This window comes from Triticum aestivum, chromosome 5A (genome assembly GCF_018294505.1).
Source record: "Triticum aestivum cultivar Chinese Spring chromosome 5A, IWGSC CS RefSeq v2.1, whole genome shotgun sequence".
Taxonomy (NCBI): Eukaryota; Viridiplantae; Streptophyta; class Magnoliopsida; order Poales; family Poaceae; genus Triticum; species Triticum aestivum.
Window position 1 is genome coordinate 567,626,659 of NC_057806.1, and position 22,918 is coordinate 567,649,576.

General features: G+C 42.3%; 1 protein-coding gene and 1 pseudogene across 1 annotated transcript; one reads left to right on the top strand and one right to left on the bottom strand.

The window, feature by feature from the left end:
- Nucleotides 1–227: 227 nt before the first annotated feature.
- LOC123104839 (wall-associated receptor kinase 3-like) lies at nt 228–4,693 on the top strand (annotated as a pseudogene).
- A 1,536-nt stretch (nt 4,694–6,229) lies between these two features.
- Nucleotides 6,230–10,141, bottom strand: LOC123107735 (uncharacterized). Its single transcript, XM_044529670.1, has 4 exons — nt 8,870–10,141; nt 8,648–8,774; nt 8,063–8,178; nt 6,230–6,478 (listed from the first exon to the last, which is right to left on the bottom strand). Exons 1-4 carry the CDS (start codon nt 9,018–9,020, stop codon nt 6,465–6,467), a joined length of 408 nt encoding a protein of 135 aa, XP_044385605.1. The 5' UTR covers nt 9,021–10,141; the 3' UTR covers nt 6,230–6,464.
- Between the last annotated feature and the right edge of the window lie 12,777 nt (nt 10,142–22,918).

Here is a 22,918-nt window from a genome sequence, read left to right on the forward strand (position 1 = left end):
GTGTGTACTAATTGACGCATGTGTTCACTAACGCCCGCGTCAATCATATGCACTAGGTGAGTTATGATGGTTGAGCTAGACGACGGTGGTAGGTGAACTGTAGCTAGCGTGTTAGGTATGTGGTGTGTACTAGTTGACTCATGTGTTCACTAAAGTCCGCGTCGATGTCGTTGAAATGATTCCGCGGTATGCAGTAGGTGAGTTATGATTGAGCCAGCCATATAAGCGATGGTTGTAGCTAGACGATGGTGGTGAACTGTAGCTATAACGACAAAGGCTCGATCATCAATGGCGCACATGACCATCTCACTCTTGGAGATCGTCAGCATAGCGGTCACGGCCGCGGCGCTCGCCACCGGTGGAGCTGCTTCACCTCCCGCTCCGGCACCGATGGAGATGCCGGGCTGCCACACCATCTGCGGCAACATCAGTGTGCCGTATCCGTTCGGCATGGGGCCGGCCAGGTGCTACTGGCCGGGGTTCAACCTCACCTGCGAGAATACTACGACCCCGCCGCGGCTGCTGCTCCGCGGCGCCGGCGGAGACATCCTCCAGGTGGACCATTTCAGCCTTCGCGAGTCGTCGGTGCTCGTCGAACGCACCCCGGGCGACGTAAAGATCGACGGTGACGGCAACGGCTCAATATTCTCCGGAGGGCCTGACCACGGGACCTACAGCATCATGCTATCAGACGACTGGGGAGGCGAAGGGAACGAACTCATCCTGCTGGGATGCGACGTGCGAGTGACGCTGAAACACGGCAACGCCACACTCAGCGCCTGCTCCACCCTGTGCGGCGACGATCAACCCCATCAGCCCATGTGGTACGTGCCGTCCAGGCTCGAGACCAGCACGGTGTGCGCCGGCGTCGGCTGCTGCCAGGCGCCCATCGTCTCCGCGGCGGCAGTGGTCGGGAACGTGCGGGTGCAGCTCGAGTGGTTCGGCCGGAACCGCAGCGCCGACGAGGAGCGGATGCCCACGCGCGTGTTCGTCGCCGACCATGGTTGGTTCGAGAAGAAACAGGTTTCCGAGCCGCTGCTGCTTCGGAAGCCGTCGGCTAGGGGAACAACGGGTATCCCCGTGGACGGAGTTCCCGTGTGGCCGAGCTGGGAGGTCGACACCAACATTTCTTCTTCCCATGGCCATGGCCACGTCGTGTGCGATGAGGGTACACGAGGAGGATATACATGCCGCTGCGAGAGTAACTACGAAGGCAACCCCTATATACCCGACGGATGCCAAGGTTTGTTGTTTTCTTATGAGTGGTAATTAAATTTGGATGCATAGTAATCGCTTCATTTCAAAATATAGTGCTTGTAGATTTCGTTATAAATTAAACTTGCCCCCACACAAAAAGCAAATCAAACTTTGTAAAGGTTGTCCTAGTTTAAAACTAGACAAAAGTTATTGCATTTACATCCAAATCGATGTCATTAGATACATCATAAACAAGTACTACTTGAACGATGTACTCTCTTTGTTTAAACTGTAAAAGCGTCCTATGTTTGTGTAGAGAGGAATTATTTCATTAACCACGGATGTTTCTTTGGTGTAGATATCGACGAGTGTGGGCTTCATCCGTGCCATGATGGTGGTGTTTGTACCAATAGAGATGGAGGGTTTGACTGCGGTTGCCCACCAGGAACCCATGGTGACAAGGCCTTACCCGGTGGTTGCATCCCTTTTGTCTCCGTCACAGGTAAGCTATGCTAATTAATTAATTGTTTATTTTTAATGAAGGTTAATGAATTACTATTAGCAAGTAAAAATACAATGTATCATTACTTCCTATATGTGTTCTTTGTATGTAAGAGGCATATTAGGTTTTGTTGAGATCAGAATTTGATCAAGATTTTTTAGATTGATATATGGTTTGTTTGACATGATGTTGGCACCATTAGAATTGTTGTCGAAAGTACTCCCTGACAGTTAAGTTATTTCATATATAAACAACATATTATAGAGTAATATTTCATCAAAGCATTATGAACACCAATATCGTTTATTACTAATACACTACAGTAGTATATAGTATGTGACCTAGAATATTGCACATTCGACTAGCTTAGGTATACTTTTTTTTCGAAGCAGAAACGGAAGGCAGTACATGTGAAAGGACATGTGGAGATGTGGATATACCGTACCCATTCGGCATCGGTCCGTCCCACTGCTACCGGCCAGGCTTCAACCTTACATGCGACTATCCAAGCGGCAAGCCTCCGCGACTATTATTGGATAGCTACGGCGTCTTCCAGATTCAAGAGATCTTCCTCCCAAACACCACATTACATGTTACTAGCTCTGTCGTTGCCATTGAAGCTGCCTCCAACAATAACTTCGGTTTTGATTTTAACAATTATTTCACAAGCCGTGGGGATGTGCTCTACTCGTTGTCCACCCGCAATGAGCTCATCCTCTCAGGGTGCAACGTTCAGGCAACGCTACTTGGGCATGACAGTGATGCATCCATCATCAGCGGTTGCACTAGCTTCTGCTCCGAGGGAGATGTCGGCGCTGGGAGGGTGCCGTTTGCAAGCAACAAGAACTGCTACAGCATGGGTTGCTGCCAGGCACGCATTTCCGAGCCCGTGGAGGGAGGCTTGCCTGGTTTGCTCACCCTCGAGTATACTGACCCCAACAACTTCCAGGCGAACATGTCACGACCCTCGTATGCCCTAATAGCGAAGGAGGGGTGGTTCGACAACCGCCTTGTCTCCGACCAACAAATGCAGGCGCTTCAAAACAAGTTGAAATTTGCGCCGTTAGTTCCTATTGTTATAGAATGGAAGATGTTGCCATCAGAATCATTAATCTTACAAGATGTTGATCATGTGAAGTCATCATCGGACCTAAATTGCCCTAGGGAGGTTGCTATTGACATCTGCAAGAGCAAGCATAGTAGATACATACCAGCTGGGATGAACAAACGCTATTATTGCCAGTGTCGGGAAGGCTACCACGACAACCCCTACAAAACCCATGGATGCAAAGGTTAGCATGCAGCATACACATACAATAGAGGCATGCACGTGTGAATTTATATTTCTGGTATTATTTGTAATTTCCAGATATTTGACTCTCTATCTCTCTCTTTCATTTTTTCTTCATGTGACATCATCTCATCTAAAGGTGAGCAACCATGTATGCAGGACATTGTTTTCCTTCTCAGATGATGATAAGTATATTTAGTGCTCACTCTCATTCCCTGGAAGTTACTGTTTTCGCTATAGGAAGTTACAAATTTTGTCGTAGTACAAGATAATGTATTTTGTTTCTTACCAGGTGTAGATAGAGGGGAGGTGCTATAAAATGACAATAATTTAGTTGTTTTCACCTAAATTTGGATGTTTAAAGAAATTGGTGTATTTTTTCTAGGTATGATCGCTGCCATTGTAGAGGTTGTGTGTGGAGCGGGTCTAGTTTTTTCGATATGACTTCATACATTGTTTCAAAGAAACTGAAACATCAGAGAGCATATATGTTAAAACGGAAGTTCTTTGAGCAAAATCATGGACAATTACTGGAACAATTGGTATCTCAAAGATCTGGTATTGCGGAAAGGATGATCATTACCTTGGAAGAGCTAAAGAAGGCAACACATAATTTTAATAAAGATCTTGTGGTTGGCGGTGGAGGGCATGGTACTGTTTACAAAGGGATTTTATCAAACCAACATATTGTAGCCATCAAGAAACCAAAAAGGGTGGTTCCGAAGGAGATTGATGAGTTTATAAATGAGGTTGCCATCTTATCACAAATCAACCACAGGAATGTGGTAAAACTCTTTGGTTGCTGCCTTGAAACTGAAGTCCCAATGTTAGTCTATGATTTCATATCCAATGGAACACTTTATGAGCATCTTCATGTCGAAGGACCAAGATTGTTATCATGGGGCCACAGACTGCGTATAGCCATTCAAACATCAAAATCTCTGGCATATCTTCATTCAGCCACTGCAATACCTATCATCCATAGAGATGTAAAGTCTGCTAACATACTTTTGGATGATACTCTAACAGCAAAGGTAGCAGACTTTGGAGCATCAAGGTACATTCCCATGGAGAAATCTGGCTTGGAAACAAGGGCTCAAGGTACAAGAGGATACTGGGACCCTATGTACTTTTACACTGGACGCCTCACGGAGAAAAGTGATGTTTACAGTTTTGGAGTTGTCCTTGTGGAACTGCTAACCAGGCAGAAACCGTTTTCATATTTGTCCTCAAATGATGAGAGTCTTGTTGTACATTTTGTTACTTTGTTTGTGGAAGGGAATTTGCTCCATATATTAGACCCACAAGTTATCGAGGAAGGAGGCAAAGAAGTCGAAGAAGTGGCTGCTATTGCCGTAGCATGTGTAAAATTAAGTGAAGAGGATCGTCCAACCATGAGGCAAGTGGAGTTGACACTAGAAGGCGTTCGTACATCTGAGGGGCGTGTTTTACATAATGCGGTGGCTAAGCAAGTTTACAATAATGGTATCGAAGTAGGGGTTCAATCTAATAAATCAGTTAGAGAAGGTAACGAGGGGTCAACAAGACGGTATAGTATGGAAGAAGAGTTCATACTATCTGCAAGTTGTCCTCGGTAGTTGTAGTGAAATTGTGCTCAAGCAGAAGATTTCATGTGCACAGTGGACAGCTTTGTTTTGGTGTATATCAACTTCTAATCTTAGTGAATTTGTGCTCAAATCAAATATTTCATGTGACTAGTTAGCAGCTTTAGTTCTTGTATATCCACTGCTGGTAGTGTCCTCCTCTAGACTAGTGAGCCAGGGTTGGAAGAAGGGCGTATGAGCAAACAAAATGAGTTAAACAGTTGTGGGTTCCTAATGGTAAAATAGTTACCCCTCGTACTGCATGCGCATGTGAGCCCATGTTCGCTCATTGAGAGAACAATCACAACATTATCTCTGTACATACGTTTTCTTGCTTAATTTAGAAAATAAATCAAATGCAATATTTCTTTTACCGTGTGACCTACTACTCCAGCTCAGGTGGGAATCATTGGAACGTGTGTTTTTTTAATGAAAAGCTCGGTCGGTCCTGTCTAGTTTTTTTTTTGCGGGGTAGTTATATTATTTACATAACATATTCTTCTTGTAGTTCTAGGTGATCTATAGATATAGATGTAACTAGCATATATGCCCGCGCATTGCAACGGGGGAGATAATTAACGTGTCCATCGCAGCAACGTGGCATAACAATATCCGAATGGTGCCACCCAACGGTGGCAGCGAGACGCACGCTACCATAAATGCATATAAGTCGTACATTAAAAACCATCACATATGATATTTTTGTATGACTGCTATATTATTTAAAAGGCCTAATTTTCAAATCCTACATACCAAGGCATTATTTGGAAGTTGGTGCAATTTTCGGAATTCACACCGAGTCATGAAGAAATCTTGCTAAGTGTGTTTTAGCCCCTCTCACCTCTCCCAAATCCACTGTTGTGTCGTGCCCTCTTACCAAGTATTATTCCATTGTGTTATTGTCCAAACGTGTGTGTCATTGCTATATTTGTCTTGCAGGAATCTATGCCATGCATGATCGCCTCTTTAGATATTTAATTCCTAGGTATTAATTTCTCCTTCGTTTTATGCCCACTGGATGGATGAGACACACACACTTCATCCTTTTAGTTCTTATTCTGGGAACGACTTGGGTAGAATCTGAGCTTGCTGTACAAAAATAGAAACAAAGATCCTGGACCACTAGATTGCAGATCAACGGTACAGATTTGGGTGGAGGCATCTCAGCGCACTTAATGCAGATTTTGCAGAAACCCCCCTACTGATAGTTCGACATGAAATAGGACATTTGCATTATGCACCTCAAGTCTTCATGAAATACAACCATTTTTCAGATATGAACAGTACTAATGCCTATATCTTCTTAGTCTCAAACAAACTCGTCTCATATAAGATCTGAGAAAATATTTACTGGATGAAATCCAGACACATTTATGTGACACCACTAATTTTTGAAGAGAGTCGAACATCTTGGTCACTAAGAAACGACAATATATATCACAAATATTTTAGCACATGAGATAATAAGCCATCCCAGATCAAGTACGACCACACATACATGTCAAACTGGAAAATATAGCAATTTAAGGATTGAAATTATCGTTGTTCAGCAAGCATTTCAGTACTTGAGTACATGAGAACACATCACAAGAGGCAAGTAGAACCACACGTACATGTCAAATTGGAAGTAGAACAAATTAAGGACTAAATTTATCAGTGCTCAGCAAGCATTTGAGTACTTGAGTACATGAAACATACAGATCATTTTTAATATATGGCCTGCAAGACCAAGTGGTAAAAACTGACATTATCATCACCCAACAAGCATCTTGCTGGTGCAAGACCAAAACTATCTATCATTCTGCCTTGTGTTAGTGCTTCCTAGTAATCGAGCTTCCTGCTGGGAGAGGTTGGACTCTTATAGACTTGATCAGTTCGACCTACCTAGGTAAACACACCAAGTAAATAGGTGTCAATCAGAAACATATACAAAATAGCATATCTCGAGAAGAGAGACAATCATATACTTCCTCCGTCCGGGTTTATTAGTCCTAAAGACAACTTTTCTTAGACCAAGACACATAGTAATTTGCTCACATTAATTCTTTTATTCTACTCCCAATGCACTCTCTCACATGCATGCAGCCATTGAAAAAGCATGCATGAAGTGTATTAATTTTCCAGCCTTAGCACCAACAACAATGACTTTCAATGCAACCAATGAAATGGCTGCATGCATGCACCTTTCCAAAGTGATGCCTTATAAAAAGGGACATGCTTGTGATGCTGAGAGGCCTAATAAACCTGGACGGAGGGAGTATATGTCTAGCTGCATTCAGCACTCCAACCTAGGATACATAACCTATATGTCAAACTTAGGATGAAATTCTTAAAACATATTAATACATATGTAACCAATCAGGATAACTTCGTAAGTTAAACTGGCTTTCCAGCATCTAGAAGGGAGTTTTCAAATCAAATAAAATGGCATGTGATAGTTGGATATGTCTAACAGAGAGAGTACAAATATTTTGTTCATTATTCCATTATAGACCTATGATAATTGGATTACAATTCCATGATTAGTTAAAAGCACAGATGAGAACGACAAATAAGTGGCATTGAGCAATTTAAAGGGGGTTTTATGACTGCCCTGCAGATGCAAATTATTATTCAAATTTGATAGCTATAAACAAAAAACCTGATGGCATGCATTATATTATATCTTGTAATAATAAGAAAACCACAGAAGCATGGGAGAAAATAAATGAACAAGATGGCAGATTGGATCATGTCATGGACGAAGGATTAGTACACATTCATCAGTTATGATCACTCTAGGCGCAATCCCACCCATTGCTCTAAGAAATGACTTGAACAACCAAATATAGGATTCTTCTGTCTCATGAAGTAGAAACCCCGCCCCAAAAAACACACTTTGCATGTGATGGTTTACTCCAGTGAAGGGCGCAAAGGTGTATTCATATTGGTTAGTGTTGTATGTCGAATCAAAAGATACAACATCACTGAAATGCCCATAGTTTTTCCTACTTGATGCATCTGTCTAGAATAAACGAATCAATGTACCGACCTCGTCAACTTCATATTCAAAGAAAAATGCAGGGTTCAGAGCCTTCAATCTACCAAATTGGTCCACCAACATTTGAGCATCACAATTTCTTATTTTATTTTTCAGTCCACCATAGTGATTCTGTAGGTCTTTCTGGGTGCACCCAACATGGTGAAAACCACCAGCACTAACATTAAGCAGCCTATATGCTAAGGCAGTGCCAATGCTAGCTTTCTGACAATCGTGAAGTGTTGTCTTCACTCTCTCACTAACTTGACGATTGGATCTAATCAAGTGTTGCTGGCTCGGTGGCACAAAAGGGTGATTGTGATATTCAGTGAGTGAAGCTATCTTGTATTTTCCATTACTTTCTCGAGTGACATATATATAAGCTTCACATCCACATCTAGTCAATTTAACCTTTCTCCTTTTCTTTGAAACCTCAACAACAACTATACCTTTCTCGGGACGGAAGCCTTCTTTTGCACACAGGAAGCGTTTCCATTGAAGCACATTATCTACGACCCTTTGTTGTCCAAGACGCACACCAAATCCGACATTGTGTGCATATGTCCTGTAAAATTCCAACACAGAGACAATGTCATCAAATATCATCCCTACTTTTGGCTTCAATTCCTCGTCACACTGGGGTTTATACAAAGAACCCTGCAACATTGATTGCAAGTTCAGTAACATTACCCTCACGTGACAACACCATCTCACTTCTAAAGACTACATGTTATTCGGTTATGAGATCTCATTTTGTCACTGCCAAAAATTACTACTCCCATATGGAATGTCCATTTAATGCGAGTATTACAGGTTATGACAAGTGTTATAACACAAATAGGGCTGTCTAATTTCTACCATACATATCTCAGATGTTTAGTTTTAGCATATTTGTTTGCCACCTAAGGTTTGACATGGACATGACATATGGTAAGTGTATATTTTCCTATCAAACATGAATGTATTCTTGCAATTTAATATGGACAAAAATAAGAAGTTATGTACATTATATTAAAATAAAAAACCGCGTGTACCTCTTGAGAGAATGATTTTTTTTCGGTGTACTGGAGTCATCAATGAGAAGCAATGGGGAATTAATTTCTGCGAATGACGTTGCATCGCTGAAATCTTGATTTTGAACACTGTTGACCGATTCCATGGCTGCAAAAAAAATTTAGCAACCAACAGCACACAAGGGATTAACATAATGTTAGATACATTAGGATATCTTGATTTTTTCGTATCGCTATTGTCACCTGATAGTGCTGGTGCACATGCTGCGATCATTGGAATTGAGGGCTCTCCTAGAGGAGACATCGCACTGCTACCCTCCATTACTGGATCCTGTGATGAGAATTGCAAATTTAGACTGGGGATCATCTTTTCCATGTCAAACTTCTGCCACATGGGTCATATCAAAGGCATGGCTTATGGGAAAGATTAGGGAAATGTAATTAATCACTCTCAGAAGGACAGGAAATATTCATGTGCATAGAAATACTGGGTCCACGTAACAAATGTCAGACTTTTGGGGGTGAAAGATCATCAGTAAGCATTTCAAAGGAATAGCCAACCCAATGAATCCCCTAGAAAAATATGTAATGGCATCTTTGTGTCTATTCTATCTTGGAGAGATAGAAAAAGAAAAATAGCCATTGTGTCTCAGGTGTGTGCGTTTCGGCTTGCCGCCGAAGAATCGACGAAGCTAGAGCAGCCTACTTCGTGTACTAGTGCATCTCACCGGAATAGCTAGATTTGCTAGTGTATTGCTTCCTGCTAGAAATCGGATAGCGTTTATGTACAGTTGGTACACGCGCTTGGTACGGCTGAAGTAGCCATTGAAGCCAACACAAGATCTCCATGAGCCAGTAGCACTACACAATACCATAACTAAGTAATAGCACTAATCAACTTGCTACTTCTGGAAAAAAATAAGAATCCAACAAACATAAGAATCACCCCAGAGCAGATCAGCTTCTATGCTACTTGGGTTGCTGCTCATTCTTCTTCTGTTGCTACCCAGCAACTAAATGGACAGATTCAACATTAACAAGTAGAAAGAATATAAAACTATATAGATGAAGTATCAATCTACTAGCTAATTAAAAATTAACATTTATATTTTACATGAAGAATGACGAGCCGTGGTGGCCTATTCGCAGAACAAGAAGCGACCGGTCGGGAAGGAGGCGAGGATCCACGACCGCCGAGCTAGTGCTAAATCACGAGAGGAGGTGACGGGGGGGGGGGGGGGGGGGGGGGGGGAGGACGGCTGAGAGCTGATCTGGGAGCCTGAAGTGGGGAGGAGGTGAGGAATCTGATCCAATCTGCCTCAAACCGCGCCAGAGGCGAAGAAACGGCTAGGAGCCATCAAGGAGGAGATGGATCAGCTTCTTTGCTGCGCGTGCCCGCCCAACTTGGCTCAGGATCTGCGCCGCCGCCACCGCCGCCGCAGCCAAGAAATCTTCGATCCCGTGCCTTCGCTCTGTAAGGATTTGGTACAGACGTGGGAGGGCAGCGAAAGCAAATTTGCTTGTAGCGTTGGACCATTTTGCAAATTTTGTGCAAAGATCCCACCATCCGGACCTGTGCCATCGATCTCTCATCCGATGGCCCAACATCATTTCTTCTATGTTTTTCACCACAAGCTCAGATTCTACACAAGTCGTTCCCTCTTATTTTTGAGGCCCCTTGTTTGTCTTCAACACAACTCGTGTACATACATAAAATAGCGAGATGGTACTATTTAATGGGGTAGCAAATCCATCGATCAACTTTTTGAAGCAGGCCCAGTTTGACTTGGCCCATGTTTTTTAGGCAGGCTCTACCATCCATTAGTACGGTGGATCAGGTAAAAAAGATTTGTGTGTTTGTGCTGTGTTGCGACTTGCGAGTTCGCTCGAGCACTTTCCAATAAAAAAGTAGCGTGCGTAAAAATAGTTAGAATGGGACAAGATAAAGTGGAACCAAATCAAGAATACATATTCCCTTAATAGTAGGTATAGGTATATAGATATAGATTTATTTATTTATTATTATTATTGGTTTTCGTTGTACTGTCATGATTGTAGATGAATTGATTGAAAAAATTTCTGGAATAAAAAAACCAACTAATGATATTTTAAGATTAACAAAGGCACATAGACATCTCGGTGTGGGCGGAGCAATATCCCCCAAGGAATAATTCGTGTTAGTGAGACGTCAAACTAACGGTCCCAAATTTGTACAATTTAGGGTACGGGTGTTAGTTTGGTACTGCTACTGTCAAAAGCCAAACTGGTCAAAGCACCTGGCATACTCCCAGTGCGCTCTTCCTCGTTAGAGCATCTCCAGTAGATGATGTATATTTTGGTGTTCTAAACCAGTGATGTAAAAATTTACATCCAAAAGTGCTTTTTACATCTCTGAAAAAGGCTCAACTCCAACAGATGGTTTAAAACAGAGATGTAAAAGAGTAACTACAACAAATGATCCAAAACAAAGATGTAAAATTCTGAAAATGACCAACTACTACTTCATCTCAACATAGTTTAAACATCAAATTCAAACATAGATGACATAAATTTAAACTAGCAGAACTACTCATCGTCCGAGGGCATCCAGTACGACTCTTTGGAGTCATCCGAGAGCCCCCAGAACTCCTCGTCCTCCTCCGACGATGACTCGATGGGGATCACCGTTGAGGGGCCGGCCTCGTCATCCTTCTTCACCTCCTTCTTCTTCTTCTTCTCCTCGGCATCACGCTTACAGTAGAACTCCTGCTCGGCCTGGACGTACTCGGGATGCTCCCGCGCAAACCGAGCCATCGCTGCCTCGTCGCTCTCGTCGGGAGCGACGACAACCGCCGGTCTCTTCTTCTTGTTCTTCGCCGGTATCTCCTCCATCCGGATGCCCTACGGCACGAGCCACTCCGCCACCGCCCGGGTCTTGATCTCTGGGAAGTTAAGGTCCTTCTTCGGCCGTCCGGCACGCCACACCGCCACGTCGTAGGCACGCATGGCCTCCTCGGCGGTGGGATATGTGTCGAGCCACCAACGCCTCCCTGCGTCGGAGAACTCCGCTCTGAAGTTCCTGGAGGGCTTCGCCCTCACGCCGAAGAAACCTGACTTGCCCTTCGGCGTCTTCTTTGGCGCCATCGGATGGCGGTGGCGGTCGGAGCCAGTCGGGGCGGCGGCGGGTGGAGAGAGGTCGGGGCGGCGGTCGAGCGGGCTGCGGCGTGCGTCGCGGGACAGAGGCAGACAGAGTGGGGTGGCGGCGTGCGGTGCGGGCGGGGGCGAGGGCGGGTGGCGGCGACGTGCGGTGCGGTCAGGGGCGGGCGGAGGCTGTAGCAGAGGCGGAGGGGCTGGGATGGGGCGGGGGCGAGGGCGGGTGGCGGCGACGTGCGGTGCGGTCAGGGGCAGGCGGAGGCTGGAGCAGAGGCGGACGGGCTGGGATGGGGCGGGGCGGGGCAGAGGCGGCCGGAGCGGAGGCGGATGGGCGACGGTGCGGCGACGGCCCGATCCGCCCGTACGACAACGTGTTGCGGCCCAGGTGGGGTGGAATCGGCGGCGGGGGTAGGGGCGGGGCTGGATCTGCGGCGAGGCGGCGTCCGGGAGCTGTGGCGGGGCGGCAGCGGGCGGGATGAAGAAGGGCGAAGCTGAACTGAAGGGTGTTTAGCTATTGACATGCGGCCGCGGTTTTTACATCTCCTGCCTCCGGAGATGTAAATTTGCACCGCGAGGTGTTGTATTTTACTTCCCCGAGAGACGGAGATGTAATTTTTTTTTTATCTAGACCATCTGCTGGAGAGCTGTCTTTTACCTTGGAAGATTCAAGAGTTGATTATTTTTACATATGGACCGTTTATTGAAGATGCTCTTAACTCAGCCACACCAAAGCCGCAATCTCTCTTTCCAACACTCCCACACAAGGAGGCACGGCCTCGAGCTTCAGGATTGCTTGTCAGTAAGAAAGCATGTGAGGTCGTTACGCGCCCAGCATGTGTGCACCTCGTATAGCTAACAAGATCGGCCAATTTTAACATGCTCCTTTTTACCCCCTCCTTTTATATATAAAGTAAGAAGGTAAAAGTTAATTCAACCACTAATTAATGTGATCAATGACTTAGATCTATTGTATACTCTTACCTCTTAAGTGAAAAAATAAAATGAGAGGGAGCATGCCAAAACTGTTAAGCAAGATTTACAATGCCAGACAAAGCGTAAGTGTTAACCAACAACGTTCTACATGTGGAGGAGACCAAAAGCCGGCTTGCTCAAGTCCAGCTAGAGGTTCAGCGGCTCAAGAGAAGCGCCGAAGCAGCCCTTGGTAGGTGACCGACGTGTTTTGGCTCATATTCTTCTTCGTGTGGGCTTATGTACTCAAGCTATGCATCTTTCGGATGTAGAGGCCGGATAAACCTCTTCTTCCAAAAAAAATGCCATCTATTCTCCGTTGTAGGCCATGCAAATGTGGAATAGCGCCCGGTGCCATGGAGGCCGAGCTTGACAAGGCTTGCACATAGGTGCAGAGCCTTAGGGAGAAGGTGAACGAGGATGCCAATCTGCTCCGTAAGGAGCAAGAGACGTGCAAGGCCGCCCAGTTAAGGGTGGTCGCTGTCGAGGAGGACCTTGCAAATTGCCAAGGAGTGTGATGCGTTAAAGGCCAACAAGGATGCCTCTGCTGCCGAGGCCAAGCGACTCGCCCGGCCGGGACCTCTAGGAGGAGGCCCAGTTCCAGGCGACGTCCGCAAGGGAAGAGCTGAAGCAAGCCTCGGAAATGGCGTATGGTAAGCCGCGTATCTTTTGCAATGTATTTTCGGGAGTCCAGCTTTTCCTGAGCTGACTCAAGTGTGGTATTCTCGAGCTGCTTTTCCCGACCTGCCCCTCAGCGCTGAACGGTCTTGCCACATTTATAGTGGGAGCCATCCCTGCCACATTCTTTGAGCTCACTTGATGCCTTCAAGTGTGCTCCGATCCGGGCGTGATAGGTGTCAGCTACTCTCTCCATTCCAAATTACTCGTCGCAAAAATGAATATATTTAGAACTAAAATACATCTAGATATATCCATACCTGCGACAAGTAATTCGGAACGGAAAGAATACACGTGAAGGAGCTCGATAGGCCTAGGTGATGATGCAGACACATTTTCCTGATCTAGAATTTGAGCCGATCGCCAGTGTTGGTCCCGAGTGAAGTGACGTCAAGGAGGTCTAAGCCGGATGTCAACTTCAAGCGGGTAATGCCATATACTCGGGTTGTCTGAGAAGGATTGTAGTCTGAAGAAGATAATAGATTAAATATGTTGGCTATGGACCCTTGGTATGCCGAGGGGGGATTTTGTAAAAACAATTATTAACTTCGACAAGCTACTTATATTTAATATTGCTTTTGCTGGGAAAACTGAATTTTCTTTTTGAATTTTTTTTGACTTGATCTTGACATTTAAATGCGTAGTTAACTAGTCTTTGGCTTCTACCTCTAAGATAATTTTCTCGCTTTCATCCATGGTCCGATCGAGCGCCGGGACCAAAGGGAGATTTCCTAGAGATCCGACCTGACATGGACCCAAGTTCTTTGTTGACAGCTAGACTGAGCATCTTATTGTATGACGTGGTGTTCAAATCCTATCTCAAGGTCGGGTCCAAGACATGGATTTCGCCATCATCCTAAGCCGGGACTGACTCCAGGATCTTGACAGGCGCGTCGTTAAGCTCTTTGGCCTGTTCTGACACCCAGTTTAAAAAGACGAGTTCGCCGTGAGAGTCTGCAGCGTATTCCAGTCTCCCGAATCTAACGATCCATCCTAGGGTGTGGTTCTTGATCTGGCAGAGGTGGCAAGTTGAATCAGCGAGGAGGGTGACGATGCCAAAGACGAAGAGATATCCCGGTAGGTAATTCATGCTTGAGTCGACCTGGTCATCAATCTGGAGCGTTGTCGGACCGCTGTGACTACTCAGAGGGGCCTACATGGGCCACCAGTGATGGAGTCAAATCCATCAGATCTCGGGTAGGAGGGTCCCAAATAAGTAGCTTTGGTGTGATGCTAATAGGAGACATGGATTTACCCAGGTTCAGACTCTTTTGAAGAGATAATATCCAACGTCCTGCTTTGATTGTATTGATTTTGAGGGAGTACGGATTACACATTGATCTACTGCGAGATTGTTGTGTGTTGTCTACGAGCCGTTCCCCTTGACTTATATAGATACTGGGAGGGGGGGGGGTCTAGAGTTTATACATATATAGGTCAGTTACTCAAAGGTAATCCTGGTGTAGACGACTTCTAAATCTTGAAGTGTGCGCCATGTCTACAGCAGCTAGCATCCCTTAGCACCACAGGACCGACGAACGTGGCCCACCAGTAAATCATCATGGGTTCCTCAGGCCGGCCCTCCTAGTCGAGAGACGATGTGGCTAGCACCTCCTAGTCCAGCACACCATCACTTACCCATTTTGTCGCAGTTGCAAGTTCAACTTCGACACACAACTAGGGTGGGGGTGACCCCTTTTTTCTCAATTGCAACTCCACCCTCGATACGCAACTTGGGGACCCGACCTATTATTTTCCTAGTTGCAAGTCCATTCTCTTTGTTTTTATTTTTACTTTTTTCTTTATCCTTTTTATTTTTTATTTTAAAATTCATGATTTATTTAATGCATGTTGCATGACCATTATGGAACATGCAACTACAAATGTCTCTCTCACCTTGCACCTACATGTGTCGTCCCCGCCATGCAACAGCATGTCTTCAAGTAATTGCAACGTGCACGTCTTTAACATTTTTTCAATACATGGTTAACATTTTTACATGTTTCCGAAATACTCTTTCCAAATACATGTTGTACATTTTTCGTATATATCTATAAAAAATACAGGATGGATCCTTTTCAAATACACAATTAACATATTTTTTTAATATAAGTTTTGAACATCTTTTCCATTATGTGTTAAACATTTGTTTCAATACACACTGAACGTTTGTTTGAATGATACGAAACATTTTTTTATACTACGCGAACATCTTTCACATTTGCGTAAACATTTTTAAAAGAAATTCACATAGATTTTTTGAACTGTGTGAGCATCTATTATATATCACGAACAATTGGGAATGTTATCAACATTGTTTCAAATTACGCTAAGAAGAAATTTACATTGGTTAACATTTTTCGAATTCGCGGTGAACATTTTTAAAACATGTGGACACTTTTCTAAAAGTTACATGAACATAAAACATGTAATGTTTTCATGTATCTCTAATTTATACACGAACTAGGCAATTGCCCGTGTGTTGCAATGGGGCATAAATATCCTATTAATTTGACATCAATCATGTTTGGTGTAGGATCCTCGTGCACATCAAATAGCATTGTCAATTGTTTTTATATCGAAATCCTCCTCCTCCTCCTCATTTTCCTCTTGTAATCTTCGTCTTCGCAATCCATCCTCACCATTGTCGTTAATGGTACATCCGGTTTACAATCCTCCAACCCTCCGACAATACCAAGATATGTTGCGAATGGACAAGGACCAAGTCAACATAATGATTACTGGGCAATTTTAGCATGCTCCCTCTTACCTCTCCTTTTCACATGAGAGGTAAGAGTTCATAATAGACCTGAACCATTGATTTGATTAAGTAGTGGTCAGATTAACTCTTACCTTCTTACCTCCCATGTGAAAGAGGGGTAAGAGAGATTACGTTCCTTAAAATTTGGCATCAAATAATTTTTTTTGTAGAAATGCTTCTTGATTCATAGCTATTACAAATGTAGAAAAAAAATAAACCTTTGAAAGTGTGTGGTACGTGGTTTGCTTGCAGATACTCTCATATGTCTAGCTTTTAAACATACTGTAAGATTCATTGTGCGTGATGCATCAGATATATCAAAACTGAAGTTGTATGGATGGATACGTAATTGATCCAGTGCTCCATGGATAAAAAATATTCGATGAAATGTACGCTCACGGGCCGCGTTATCTAGACCGTTCACATCCATCAACAGCATGCGAAAAATATTGTAGCGAAGCCATCTATGTTGAACCCCGCAGTTTCGAATCTACATCTTATATGCCCATCACCTTGGCACTCAATAGCGAAGCCGGCGACTGAATTTGCATAGTGAAATACAGCATAATTTACTAACCTTTCTCTTTAACAGAACATTTGAATTCAACCATAAGAACTCTTCCACCAGCCTAATCTAAGTTAATTTGTCAGGTGTACAAGTACCTGATGTCGGGGACAGGAGTAACGCCACACACACGGAGCAGCTAGACGGGCGCCCAGCAGCTACAGCTCGGCCTAACCACTTGGGCGAGCAGGCTGTCCAGGGCGAGCGTTTGATCAGGCAACACTAATGTGTTGATGGTTCAAGGAAGCACCCATTCATCGTTCATACACATGCATCTAACTAACTATTACGATGTGCTCACGCCTGTACTGCTGGTAGGGCATACGATAGTTGTGCTCCTGTAATCCATTTAGTGAAAACAACAAGTAGAAAAATTGAGTCGAAAAACCTCAGAAATACAATGCTGGCGGGACAATTTCCAATGGAGAAAAAATCAATGGAAATCTTACCAGCCACCACATCGGCACACACACGCGTCAGCCACAAGGACATGCCGTCGTCCTTCCCGTACAAGACCGTGGAGGAGCCGAGGAGGGGCCTCGTCGCAGCCACCGCGCTTTGCAGGCGTGCAGCGGCGACATTCCCCGCAGCACCCCTGCTCCAGCGGCACCCTACACACCACAAACCTTTTCACAGATTCGGCAGCTACCTTGATAGCGCTATCAACTGTGACACCTTTTGTGCTACCTGGAGATGCACGGGCATGGCCGGCGGCGGAGCGGCCGACGGAGGGCATGCAGAGGGAGGCCGCCGAGCAGCAGGCCACAGTGACGGCATGGGCAGAGGCGCGAAACAGCTGAGACCTTGGCGTTGTGGCATATCGGTGAATACCGGTGGCGGAGGCGGCGGCGCCCGCGCTCGCGTCGATCATAGGATGAACGGCGGGGGCGGCTGCATCACGTGCGCCAGAGGAGGATCGGCAGCTGCAGCGGCTGCTCGCGTCCGTCGATAGGCAGTGTGGTGCGTCGTGTGCGCGTAGTTAGATTGCGATCAGTTTTTTTCCCTTCCGTGACTATAGGACGTGAACTTTCATATTTTTCTCGGCGGAGTATGGTCAGTCAATGTAAATTGCTAAGTACATACAGAACGGATTAGATCAAGGCTAGCGGTTCGATTGAGTTTAATGGGCCTAATCATGCGCGATGGTAATGGGTTCGTGTATATTTGTGAGATGTGTTTAAAAAGGTTTATGGTCCAGTTCTTTTAGCAACTTAAAATTAAGCCGCCCCTCCCCGGCTTTTCCCATAAGCCGCCTCTCTTGTTCATTGGGGCTTCTAAACTAGTTATGGGATGCCGCTTTCCTCCTTATCCTCTCCTTCACTAGACTTGCTCTGTCATTTTTCCGCTCCCCCTGTTTACCACTCTGTCTGATGCATTAATGGCGAGGTGCTGCCGCGGCTGTCGTGATTTCCTGACGGGGTGTTGGCATAGTTTGCGAGGCGTGCAGTGCGGAGTGGGCCTCGTGATGGGGGCGGCGAAGAATTGTAAGCAACTGTCATGGGTGGCACTAAAGCAGGATTTGTCAGGGGCGAGAGCTGGGGAGCTGGGGTGGACATAGCTGGTGTGGCGGGAGCATGTGGCGTGAAGGCAGCGATTCGTGGTGGCATCATGAGTGCGAGGAAGTGGGTGGGGTGGCAGCGCCGAGGCCAGTGAGGCTTAGGCGGATGTGTGCCATGGTCACTGTCGTCCCCTAGGTCTATTGGTTGGGTGAATCGACAACAGAGATGATCCACACAAAAAATCGACAACAGAGATGTAGGGCCCGGCATCGCGGGGTGGTGGTGGTGGTGGTGAGTGGTGACCTTGCGCAAGGCCGGCACGCGTGGGTAAGACCACCACCATGGACAATCTGGTGGAGTCCCTCGTAGTCACGGTGATGGCGGTCGACTTCGCAGCCTACCGCGAGGCGGCCATCGGCGTCACGATCGGATCAACATGGCGCTGGTTCGCAGGCGGCGACCTCGACTCCCCTGGTCTACTACTGCTTTCTACGAGAGTATGCATATATTGATGCCTCTATTCTGCTAGGGTTATCCTTATAGAGAAACCTGAATAAATAATGCTTTTGTTAGGACTGAAATGTGAGTGATGTTTTGTTGAACAGAACAAGAGATGATCCTATAGAGAATTATGACATTTTTGGGTTTGTAATCACCATCTATAACAAATGGGCACATTATTCAGATAAATGTCTATGCCATTATTCCTATACAATGCAAATTCACGCTTTTGTGTCTTGCACCATACGAACGTTCAATGGGCAATGTCATATATCATCTACCGGTTGCAATGCATGTTTTTGCCATAGAAAAATCAGCCCGTGGCAAATACTCAAGTTAGCTCATGATCATACCGCGAAAAAAAAATTCCATGGAAAATTGTTTAAATTTTTTACCATGGCAAATTCCTATCCCATGGTAAATATCTAAGTTAGCTCCTGGTAAATCCGTTAATGTTGGCATGCAACTTTTTTTCCCACTGCAACTTTTTCAGATTTTGTGCTAGGAAAATTCCTATTTTAGCTACGTGAAAAATAGAACCATTGGCAAATACTCAAGTTAGCTCATAGCAAATCTGTTATTTTTTAGCACCATAACTTTTTTCCATGGCGATTTTTTTAGACAAAATAAAACTTGCCATGGCACAATTATGATGTTTTTCTTACATATGATGGCAAAAATTGACTTCTAGGTTTCAATGAATTTTACAAATTTATGTTCTCTTATACATGGATAATTAGATCTCATGGCAATTTCATTTTCATGGATATGGCAAATTACTTAGGTCAACCATGGCATGTTTTTGCTCATGGAAGATTTAATCCCTAATCTGTGGCAAATTATGGTAGTTTTATTTTAGGTGCCATGATAATTTTATTATTTAGATGATGGAAAAAATTAAAATTGGACTATGGCAATTTCAATTTATGTACCATGGTAAATTTATTGTTTAGATCATGGCAATTTTATAATTTATACCATGGCAAAAATAATAATTCCGCCATGTTAGTTTAACTTTTGGTCATATGTAATTTTTTCCTATAAACAATGATAAATTTATTCATTTTAAATTCGTACTTTTATTACCAATAAATATTGGAGATATATTTCTTATAGTAAGGCAAGTAATTTTAACATAAGATTGCAATTCTTTTTCATATTACATATATTTTAATAATTACACCATGACAATTTTGGTAATAAGACAATGGTAGCTTCATTGTATGTAGCATGACAATCTTCTTACTTTCAATTTTACTAGCTAGGCCATGGTGGGATTTGTGTAGGTAGCATGGAAAATTTTATTTCCCGTGCACCACTCAATTTTTTGCCATGCTATGTAAAATAACTTCTTCATATACTATTATTAAAAAAATTAACTTAACATGGCTATTCTTTTTTACGTGTTGTACCAAACCTTTCTTGTCATTTTCCCCAAAAGTTCCCATGTTTTTTTAGAGAGGAAACAAGGCAAATTCTAAATTTGTCTTCTTTTATGTTCAAAGAATTTTTTTCCAAAAAATTGAAAAAAAAACTTAGTGTTGTCCCAAGATTTGCCACGTGTGTCAGAGAAAAAAATATCATGTTTACTTTCTTTAATCACGAAGTTCTAAATGTAGCCTTGTTGGCTTTTTTTTGTTCAAAAAATCATATTGTCTTTTGGGTTTTGGATTAAAAAAATTAGTGCAAAAATAGGCAATCGGGCTATCTGGCCTTTTTTTTGTTCTGGACCATTGGATATGTGCTAGATGGGCCAGCAAAAATATCAACCATGGTATTTTATTTGATAATGATTTGGACTGGTTCCCACAACGACTATTCTTCATTCGATTGATCAGTCTTTCCAGCGAATGATCCGTTCGATCCGGTGCCTCCTAGATCGAACGTCATTTCAGTACTGGAATACCTTTTTTAACTATTTTCCTTCTCTTTCCTTTTTAAACAAGTTTTAAAAATACAGATAGGTATTCTATTTTTTTATCAGACGTCTGACTTTGCCTCGATCGTGCGACTGGGAAGGCCATCGATCTGGATCCTGACCAGATAGGTGAAGCCTAACATCGTCCTAAAAAGAAGACTTGCACTACTTATAATATAATTTAAAATAACTAGCGCACCCGGTTAGTTAATTCCTAGGTAAGAATGGATCAAGTTTGTTATTGACTAGAACCAAATTGTCTGAACACTCTCACACACATGATCTCTTTTAAAATGGTGATGTAATTTTAAAAAGATTGCTTACAAATTAAAAAAAACACATGATCTACTTTTCTCATAAAAAATTTAGAACACGATGAACATTTCAAAAATCATGATAAAAATTTCAATACACAATAAAATATTTAAGATACAGGATCTTTTAAATAATTCTAAAACTTTTTAAAAAATACACTATAAATATTTTTTAAATGCATTTTCAATATATTTTTAAGGCAAGCCTAATCTTTTTAATAAACTGTGAATATTTTATAAACAGTAAATATTTTTTAATACATAGTACATATTTTTTAAATACATAATGAATATTTTTTGAGCAGCATGCTATTTTTAAATTCTGGATGATGGTTTTATTAATACACTGATCTCTTTTCAAATAAATAATGAATATTGTTATCCATACAGGATAAACCTTTTCAAAATATACTATAGTCATTTTTAATACACTATAAATATTTATAAATACATGGTGAATATTCTTAATACATGAGGCATATTAGAAAACTTATTATTATTATTAATTTGACAAAAAAATAAAATGGATTAAATTTCGAAAAATGGTAAAGAAATACAAAAGGAAAGCAATGAAAAAGGATGAAAACAAAAATAAATAAAATGGAAATTAAAAGAATGTAAATAAGAAAGGAACAGAGCGACATGGAACAGCCGGATAATAGGACAACTAGAAAAATCCGTGTGCAAGAAACTACGGGGTAACTATCTCTTGCTTCAATCGAGATAGAAGGTTCTCTCGCTTGATACGAGTACTAGGTGCTACAGTAACAGGTCGGCCCCTTTTTCGCACGCTGATATCCTTGTCGCTCAGTTCGCTTGTTCACTTCAGTTTTTTCTTTTTCAGTTTGTTTCTGTTTGTCTACGGTTTTCTTCGTTTCTTCATTTGTTTTTCTTTCAGTTTTACGTTTTGGTTATACTTGAATTTTCTTTGTTTTTCACCGGTTTTCTTTCGTTTTTTTTTACTTTGTTGTACTTTAGCTTTCTTTGTTTCTTCACCTGTTATTTTGGATTTTCTTTTTGTCGTCGTTATACTTCGGTTTTCTTTTTTTCTTCACCAGCTTTCTTTGGTTTTCCATTTTTTTTCTTTTGTTCTTCGTTTTCTTTTAGATTTTTTCGTATCTTTCTGGTTTTTCATTGGTTTTCTTCATGTTCTTTGTTTCTTACTAGGTTTTTTCTGTTTTTAATTCTTTTTGTAGTGGTTCCTTTGGTTTTTTTCTTTTTAATTCTTCTTTGGTGGTTTTCCTTGGGTTTTTTTTCTGTTGAATTGCTATTTTATTCTTGGGTTTTCGTTGGATTCTTCATTTTTAATCTGTTTATATGGAAAAATGATGATCGTGTATTTTTTAAATGTTAAACATATATAAAACAAGGTTCCTGTTGTACATAAAAAATGTACAACATGCGTTAAAAAAAGTAGACACCAAAAACATATATTTTAAAAAAGTAATTCTATGTTCAAAATATGTTAAACATATATAAAAATGTTTCGATGTGTATGAGAAATTTAAATTGTGCTTTAATTTTTGCCATTAATTAGATGTTCCACATATGATCAATTTTGTTTTATACATGTGTAATATTTTTTGTATACCTGAACTACATTCTCTCTATATATTTAATATATCTTAAATACATGATCAACATTCTTTTCATGCACATTGCATATTTTTTGTATACATTTGCCATATAGATTGGAACGTTGTTTCTATACATATTTAACATTTTTAAATGCTTTATCAAAAAAAATTATATACTTCAATAACATTTTTAAAATGATTGATTAAGTTTTATAAATACATGATCAAATTTCTTTGTTACATATTGTATATTTTTTGTATACATGAGAACCATTTTTTCTATACACATTTTACATTTATGAAATGCTTGATTAATTTTTTGGAATACTTGATTAACATTTTAATCAAATGGTTAATTAACATTTTTTTAAATACGTG

Coding starts and splice junctions, on each gene's coding strand:
- LOC123107735 (XM_044529670.1), bottom strand. CDS start 9,020: ATGTGGCAGAAGTTTGACATGGAAAAGATGATCCCCAGTCTAAATTTG. Junction 8,775..8,869: donor ATGTGCACCAGCACTATCAG/GTGACAATAGCG, acceptor TTTTTTTTGCAG/CCATGGAATCGGTCAACAGT. Junction 8,179..8,647: donor AAAAATCATTCTCTCAAGAG/GTACACGCGGTT, acceptor GGAATTTTACAG/GACATATGCACACAATGTCG.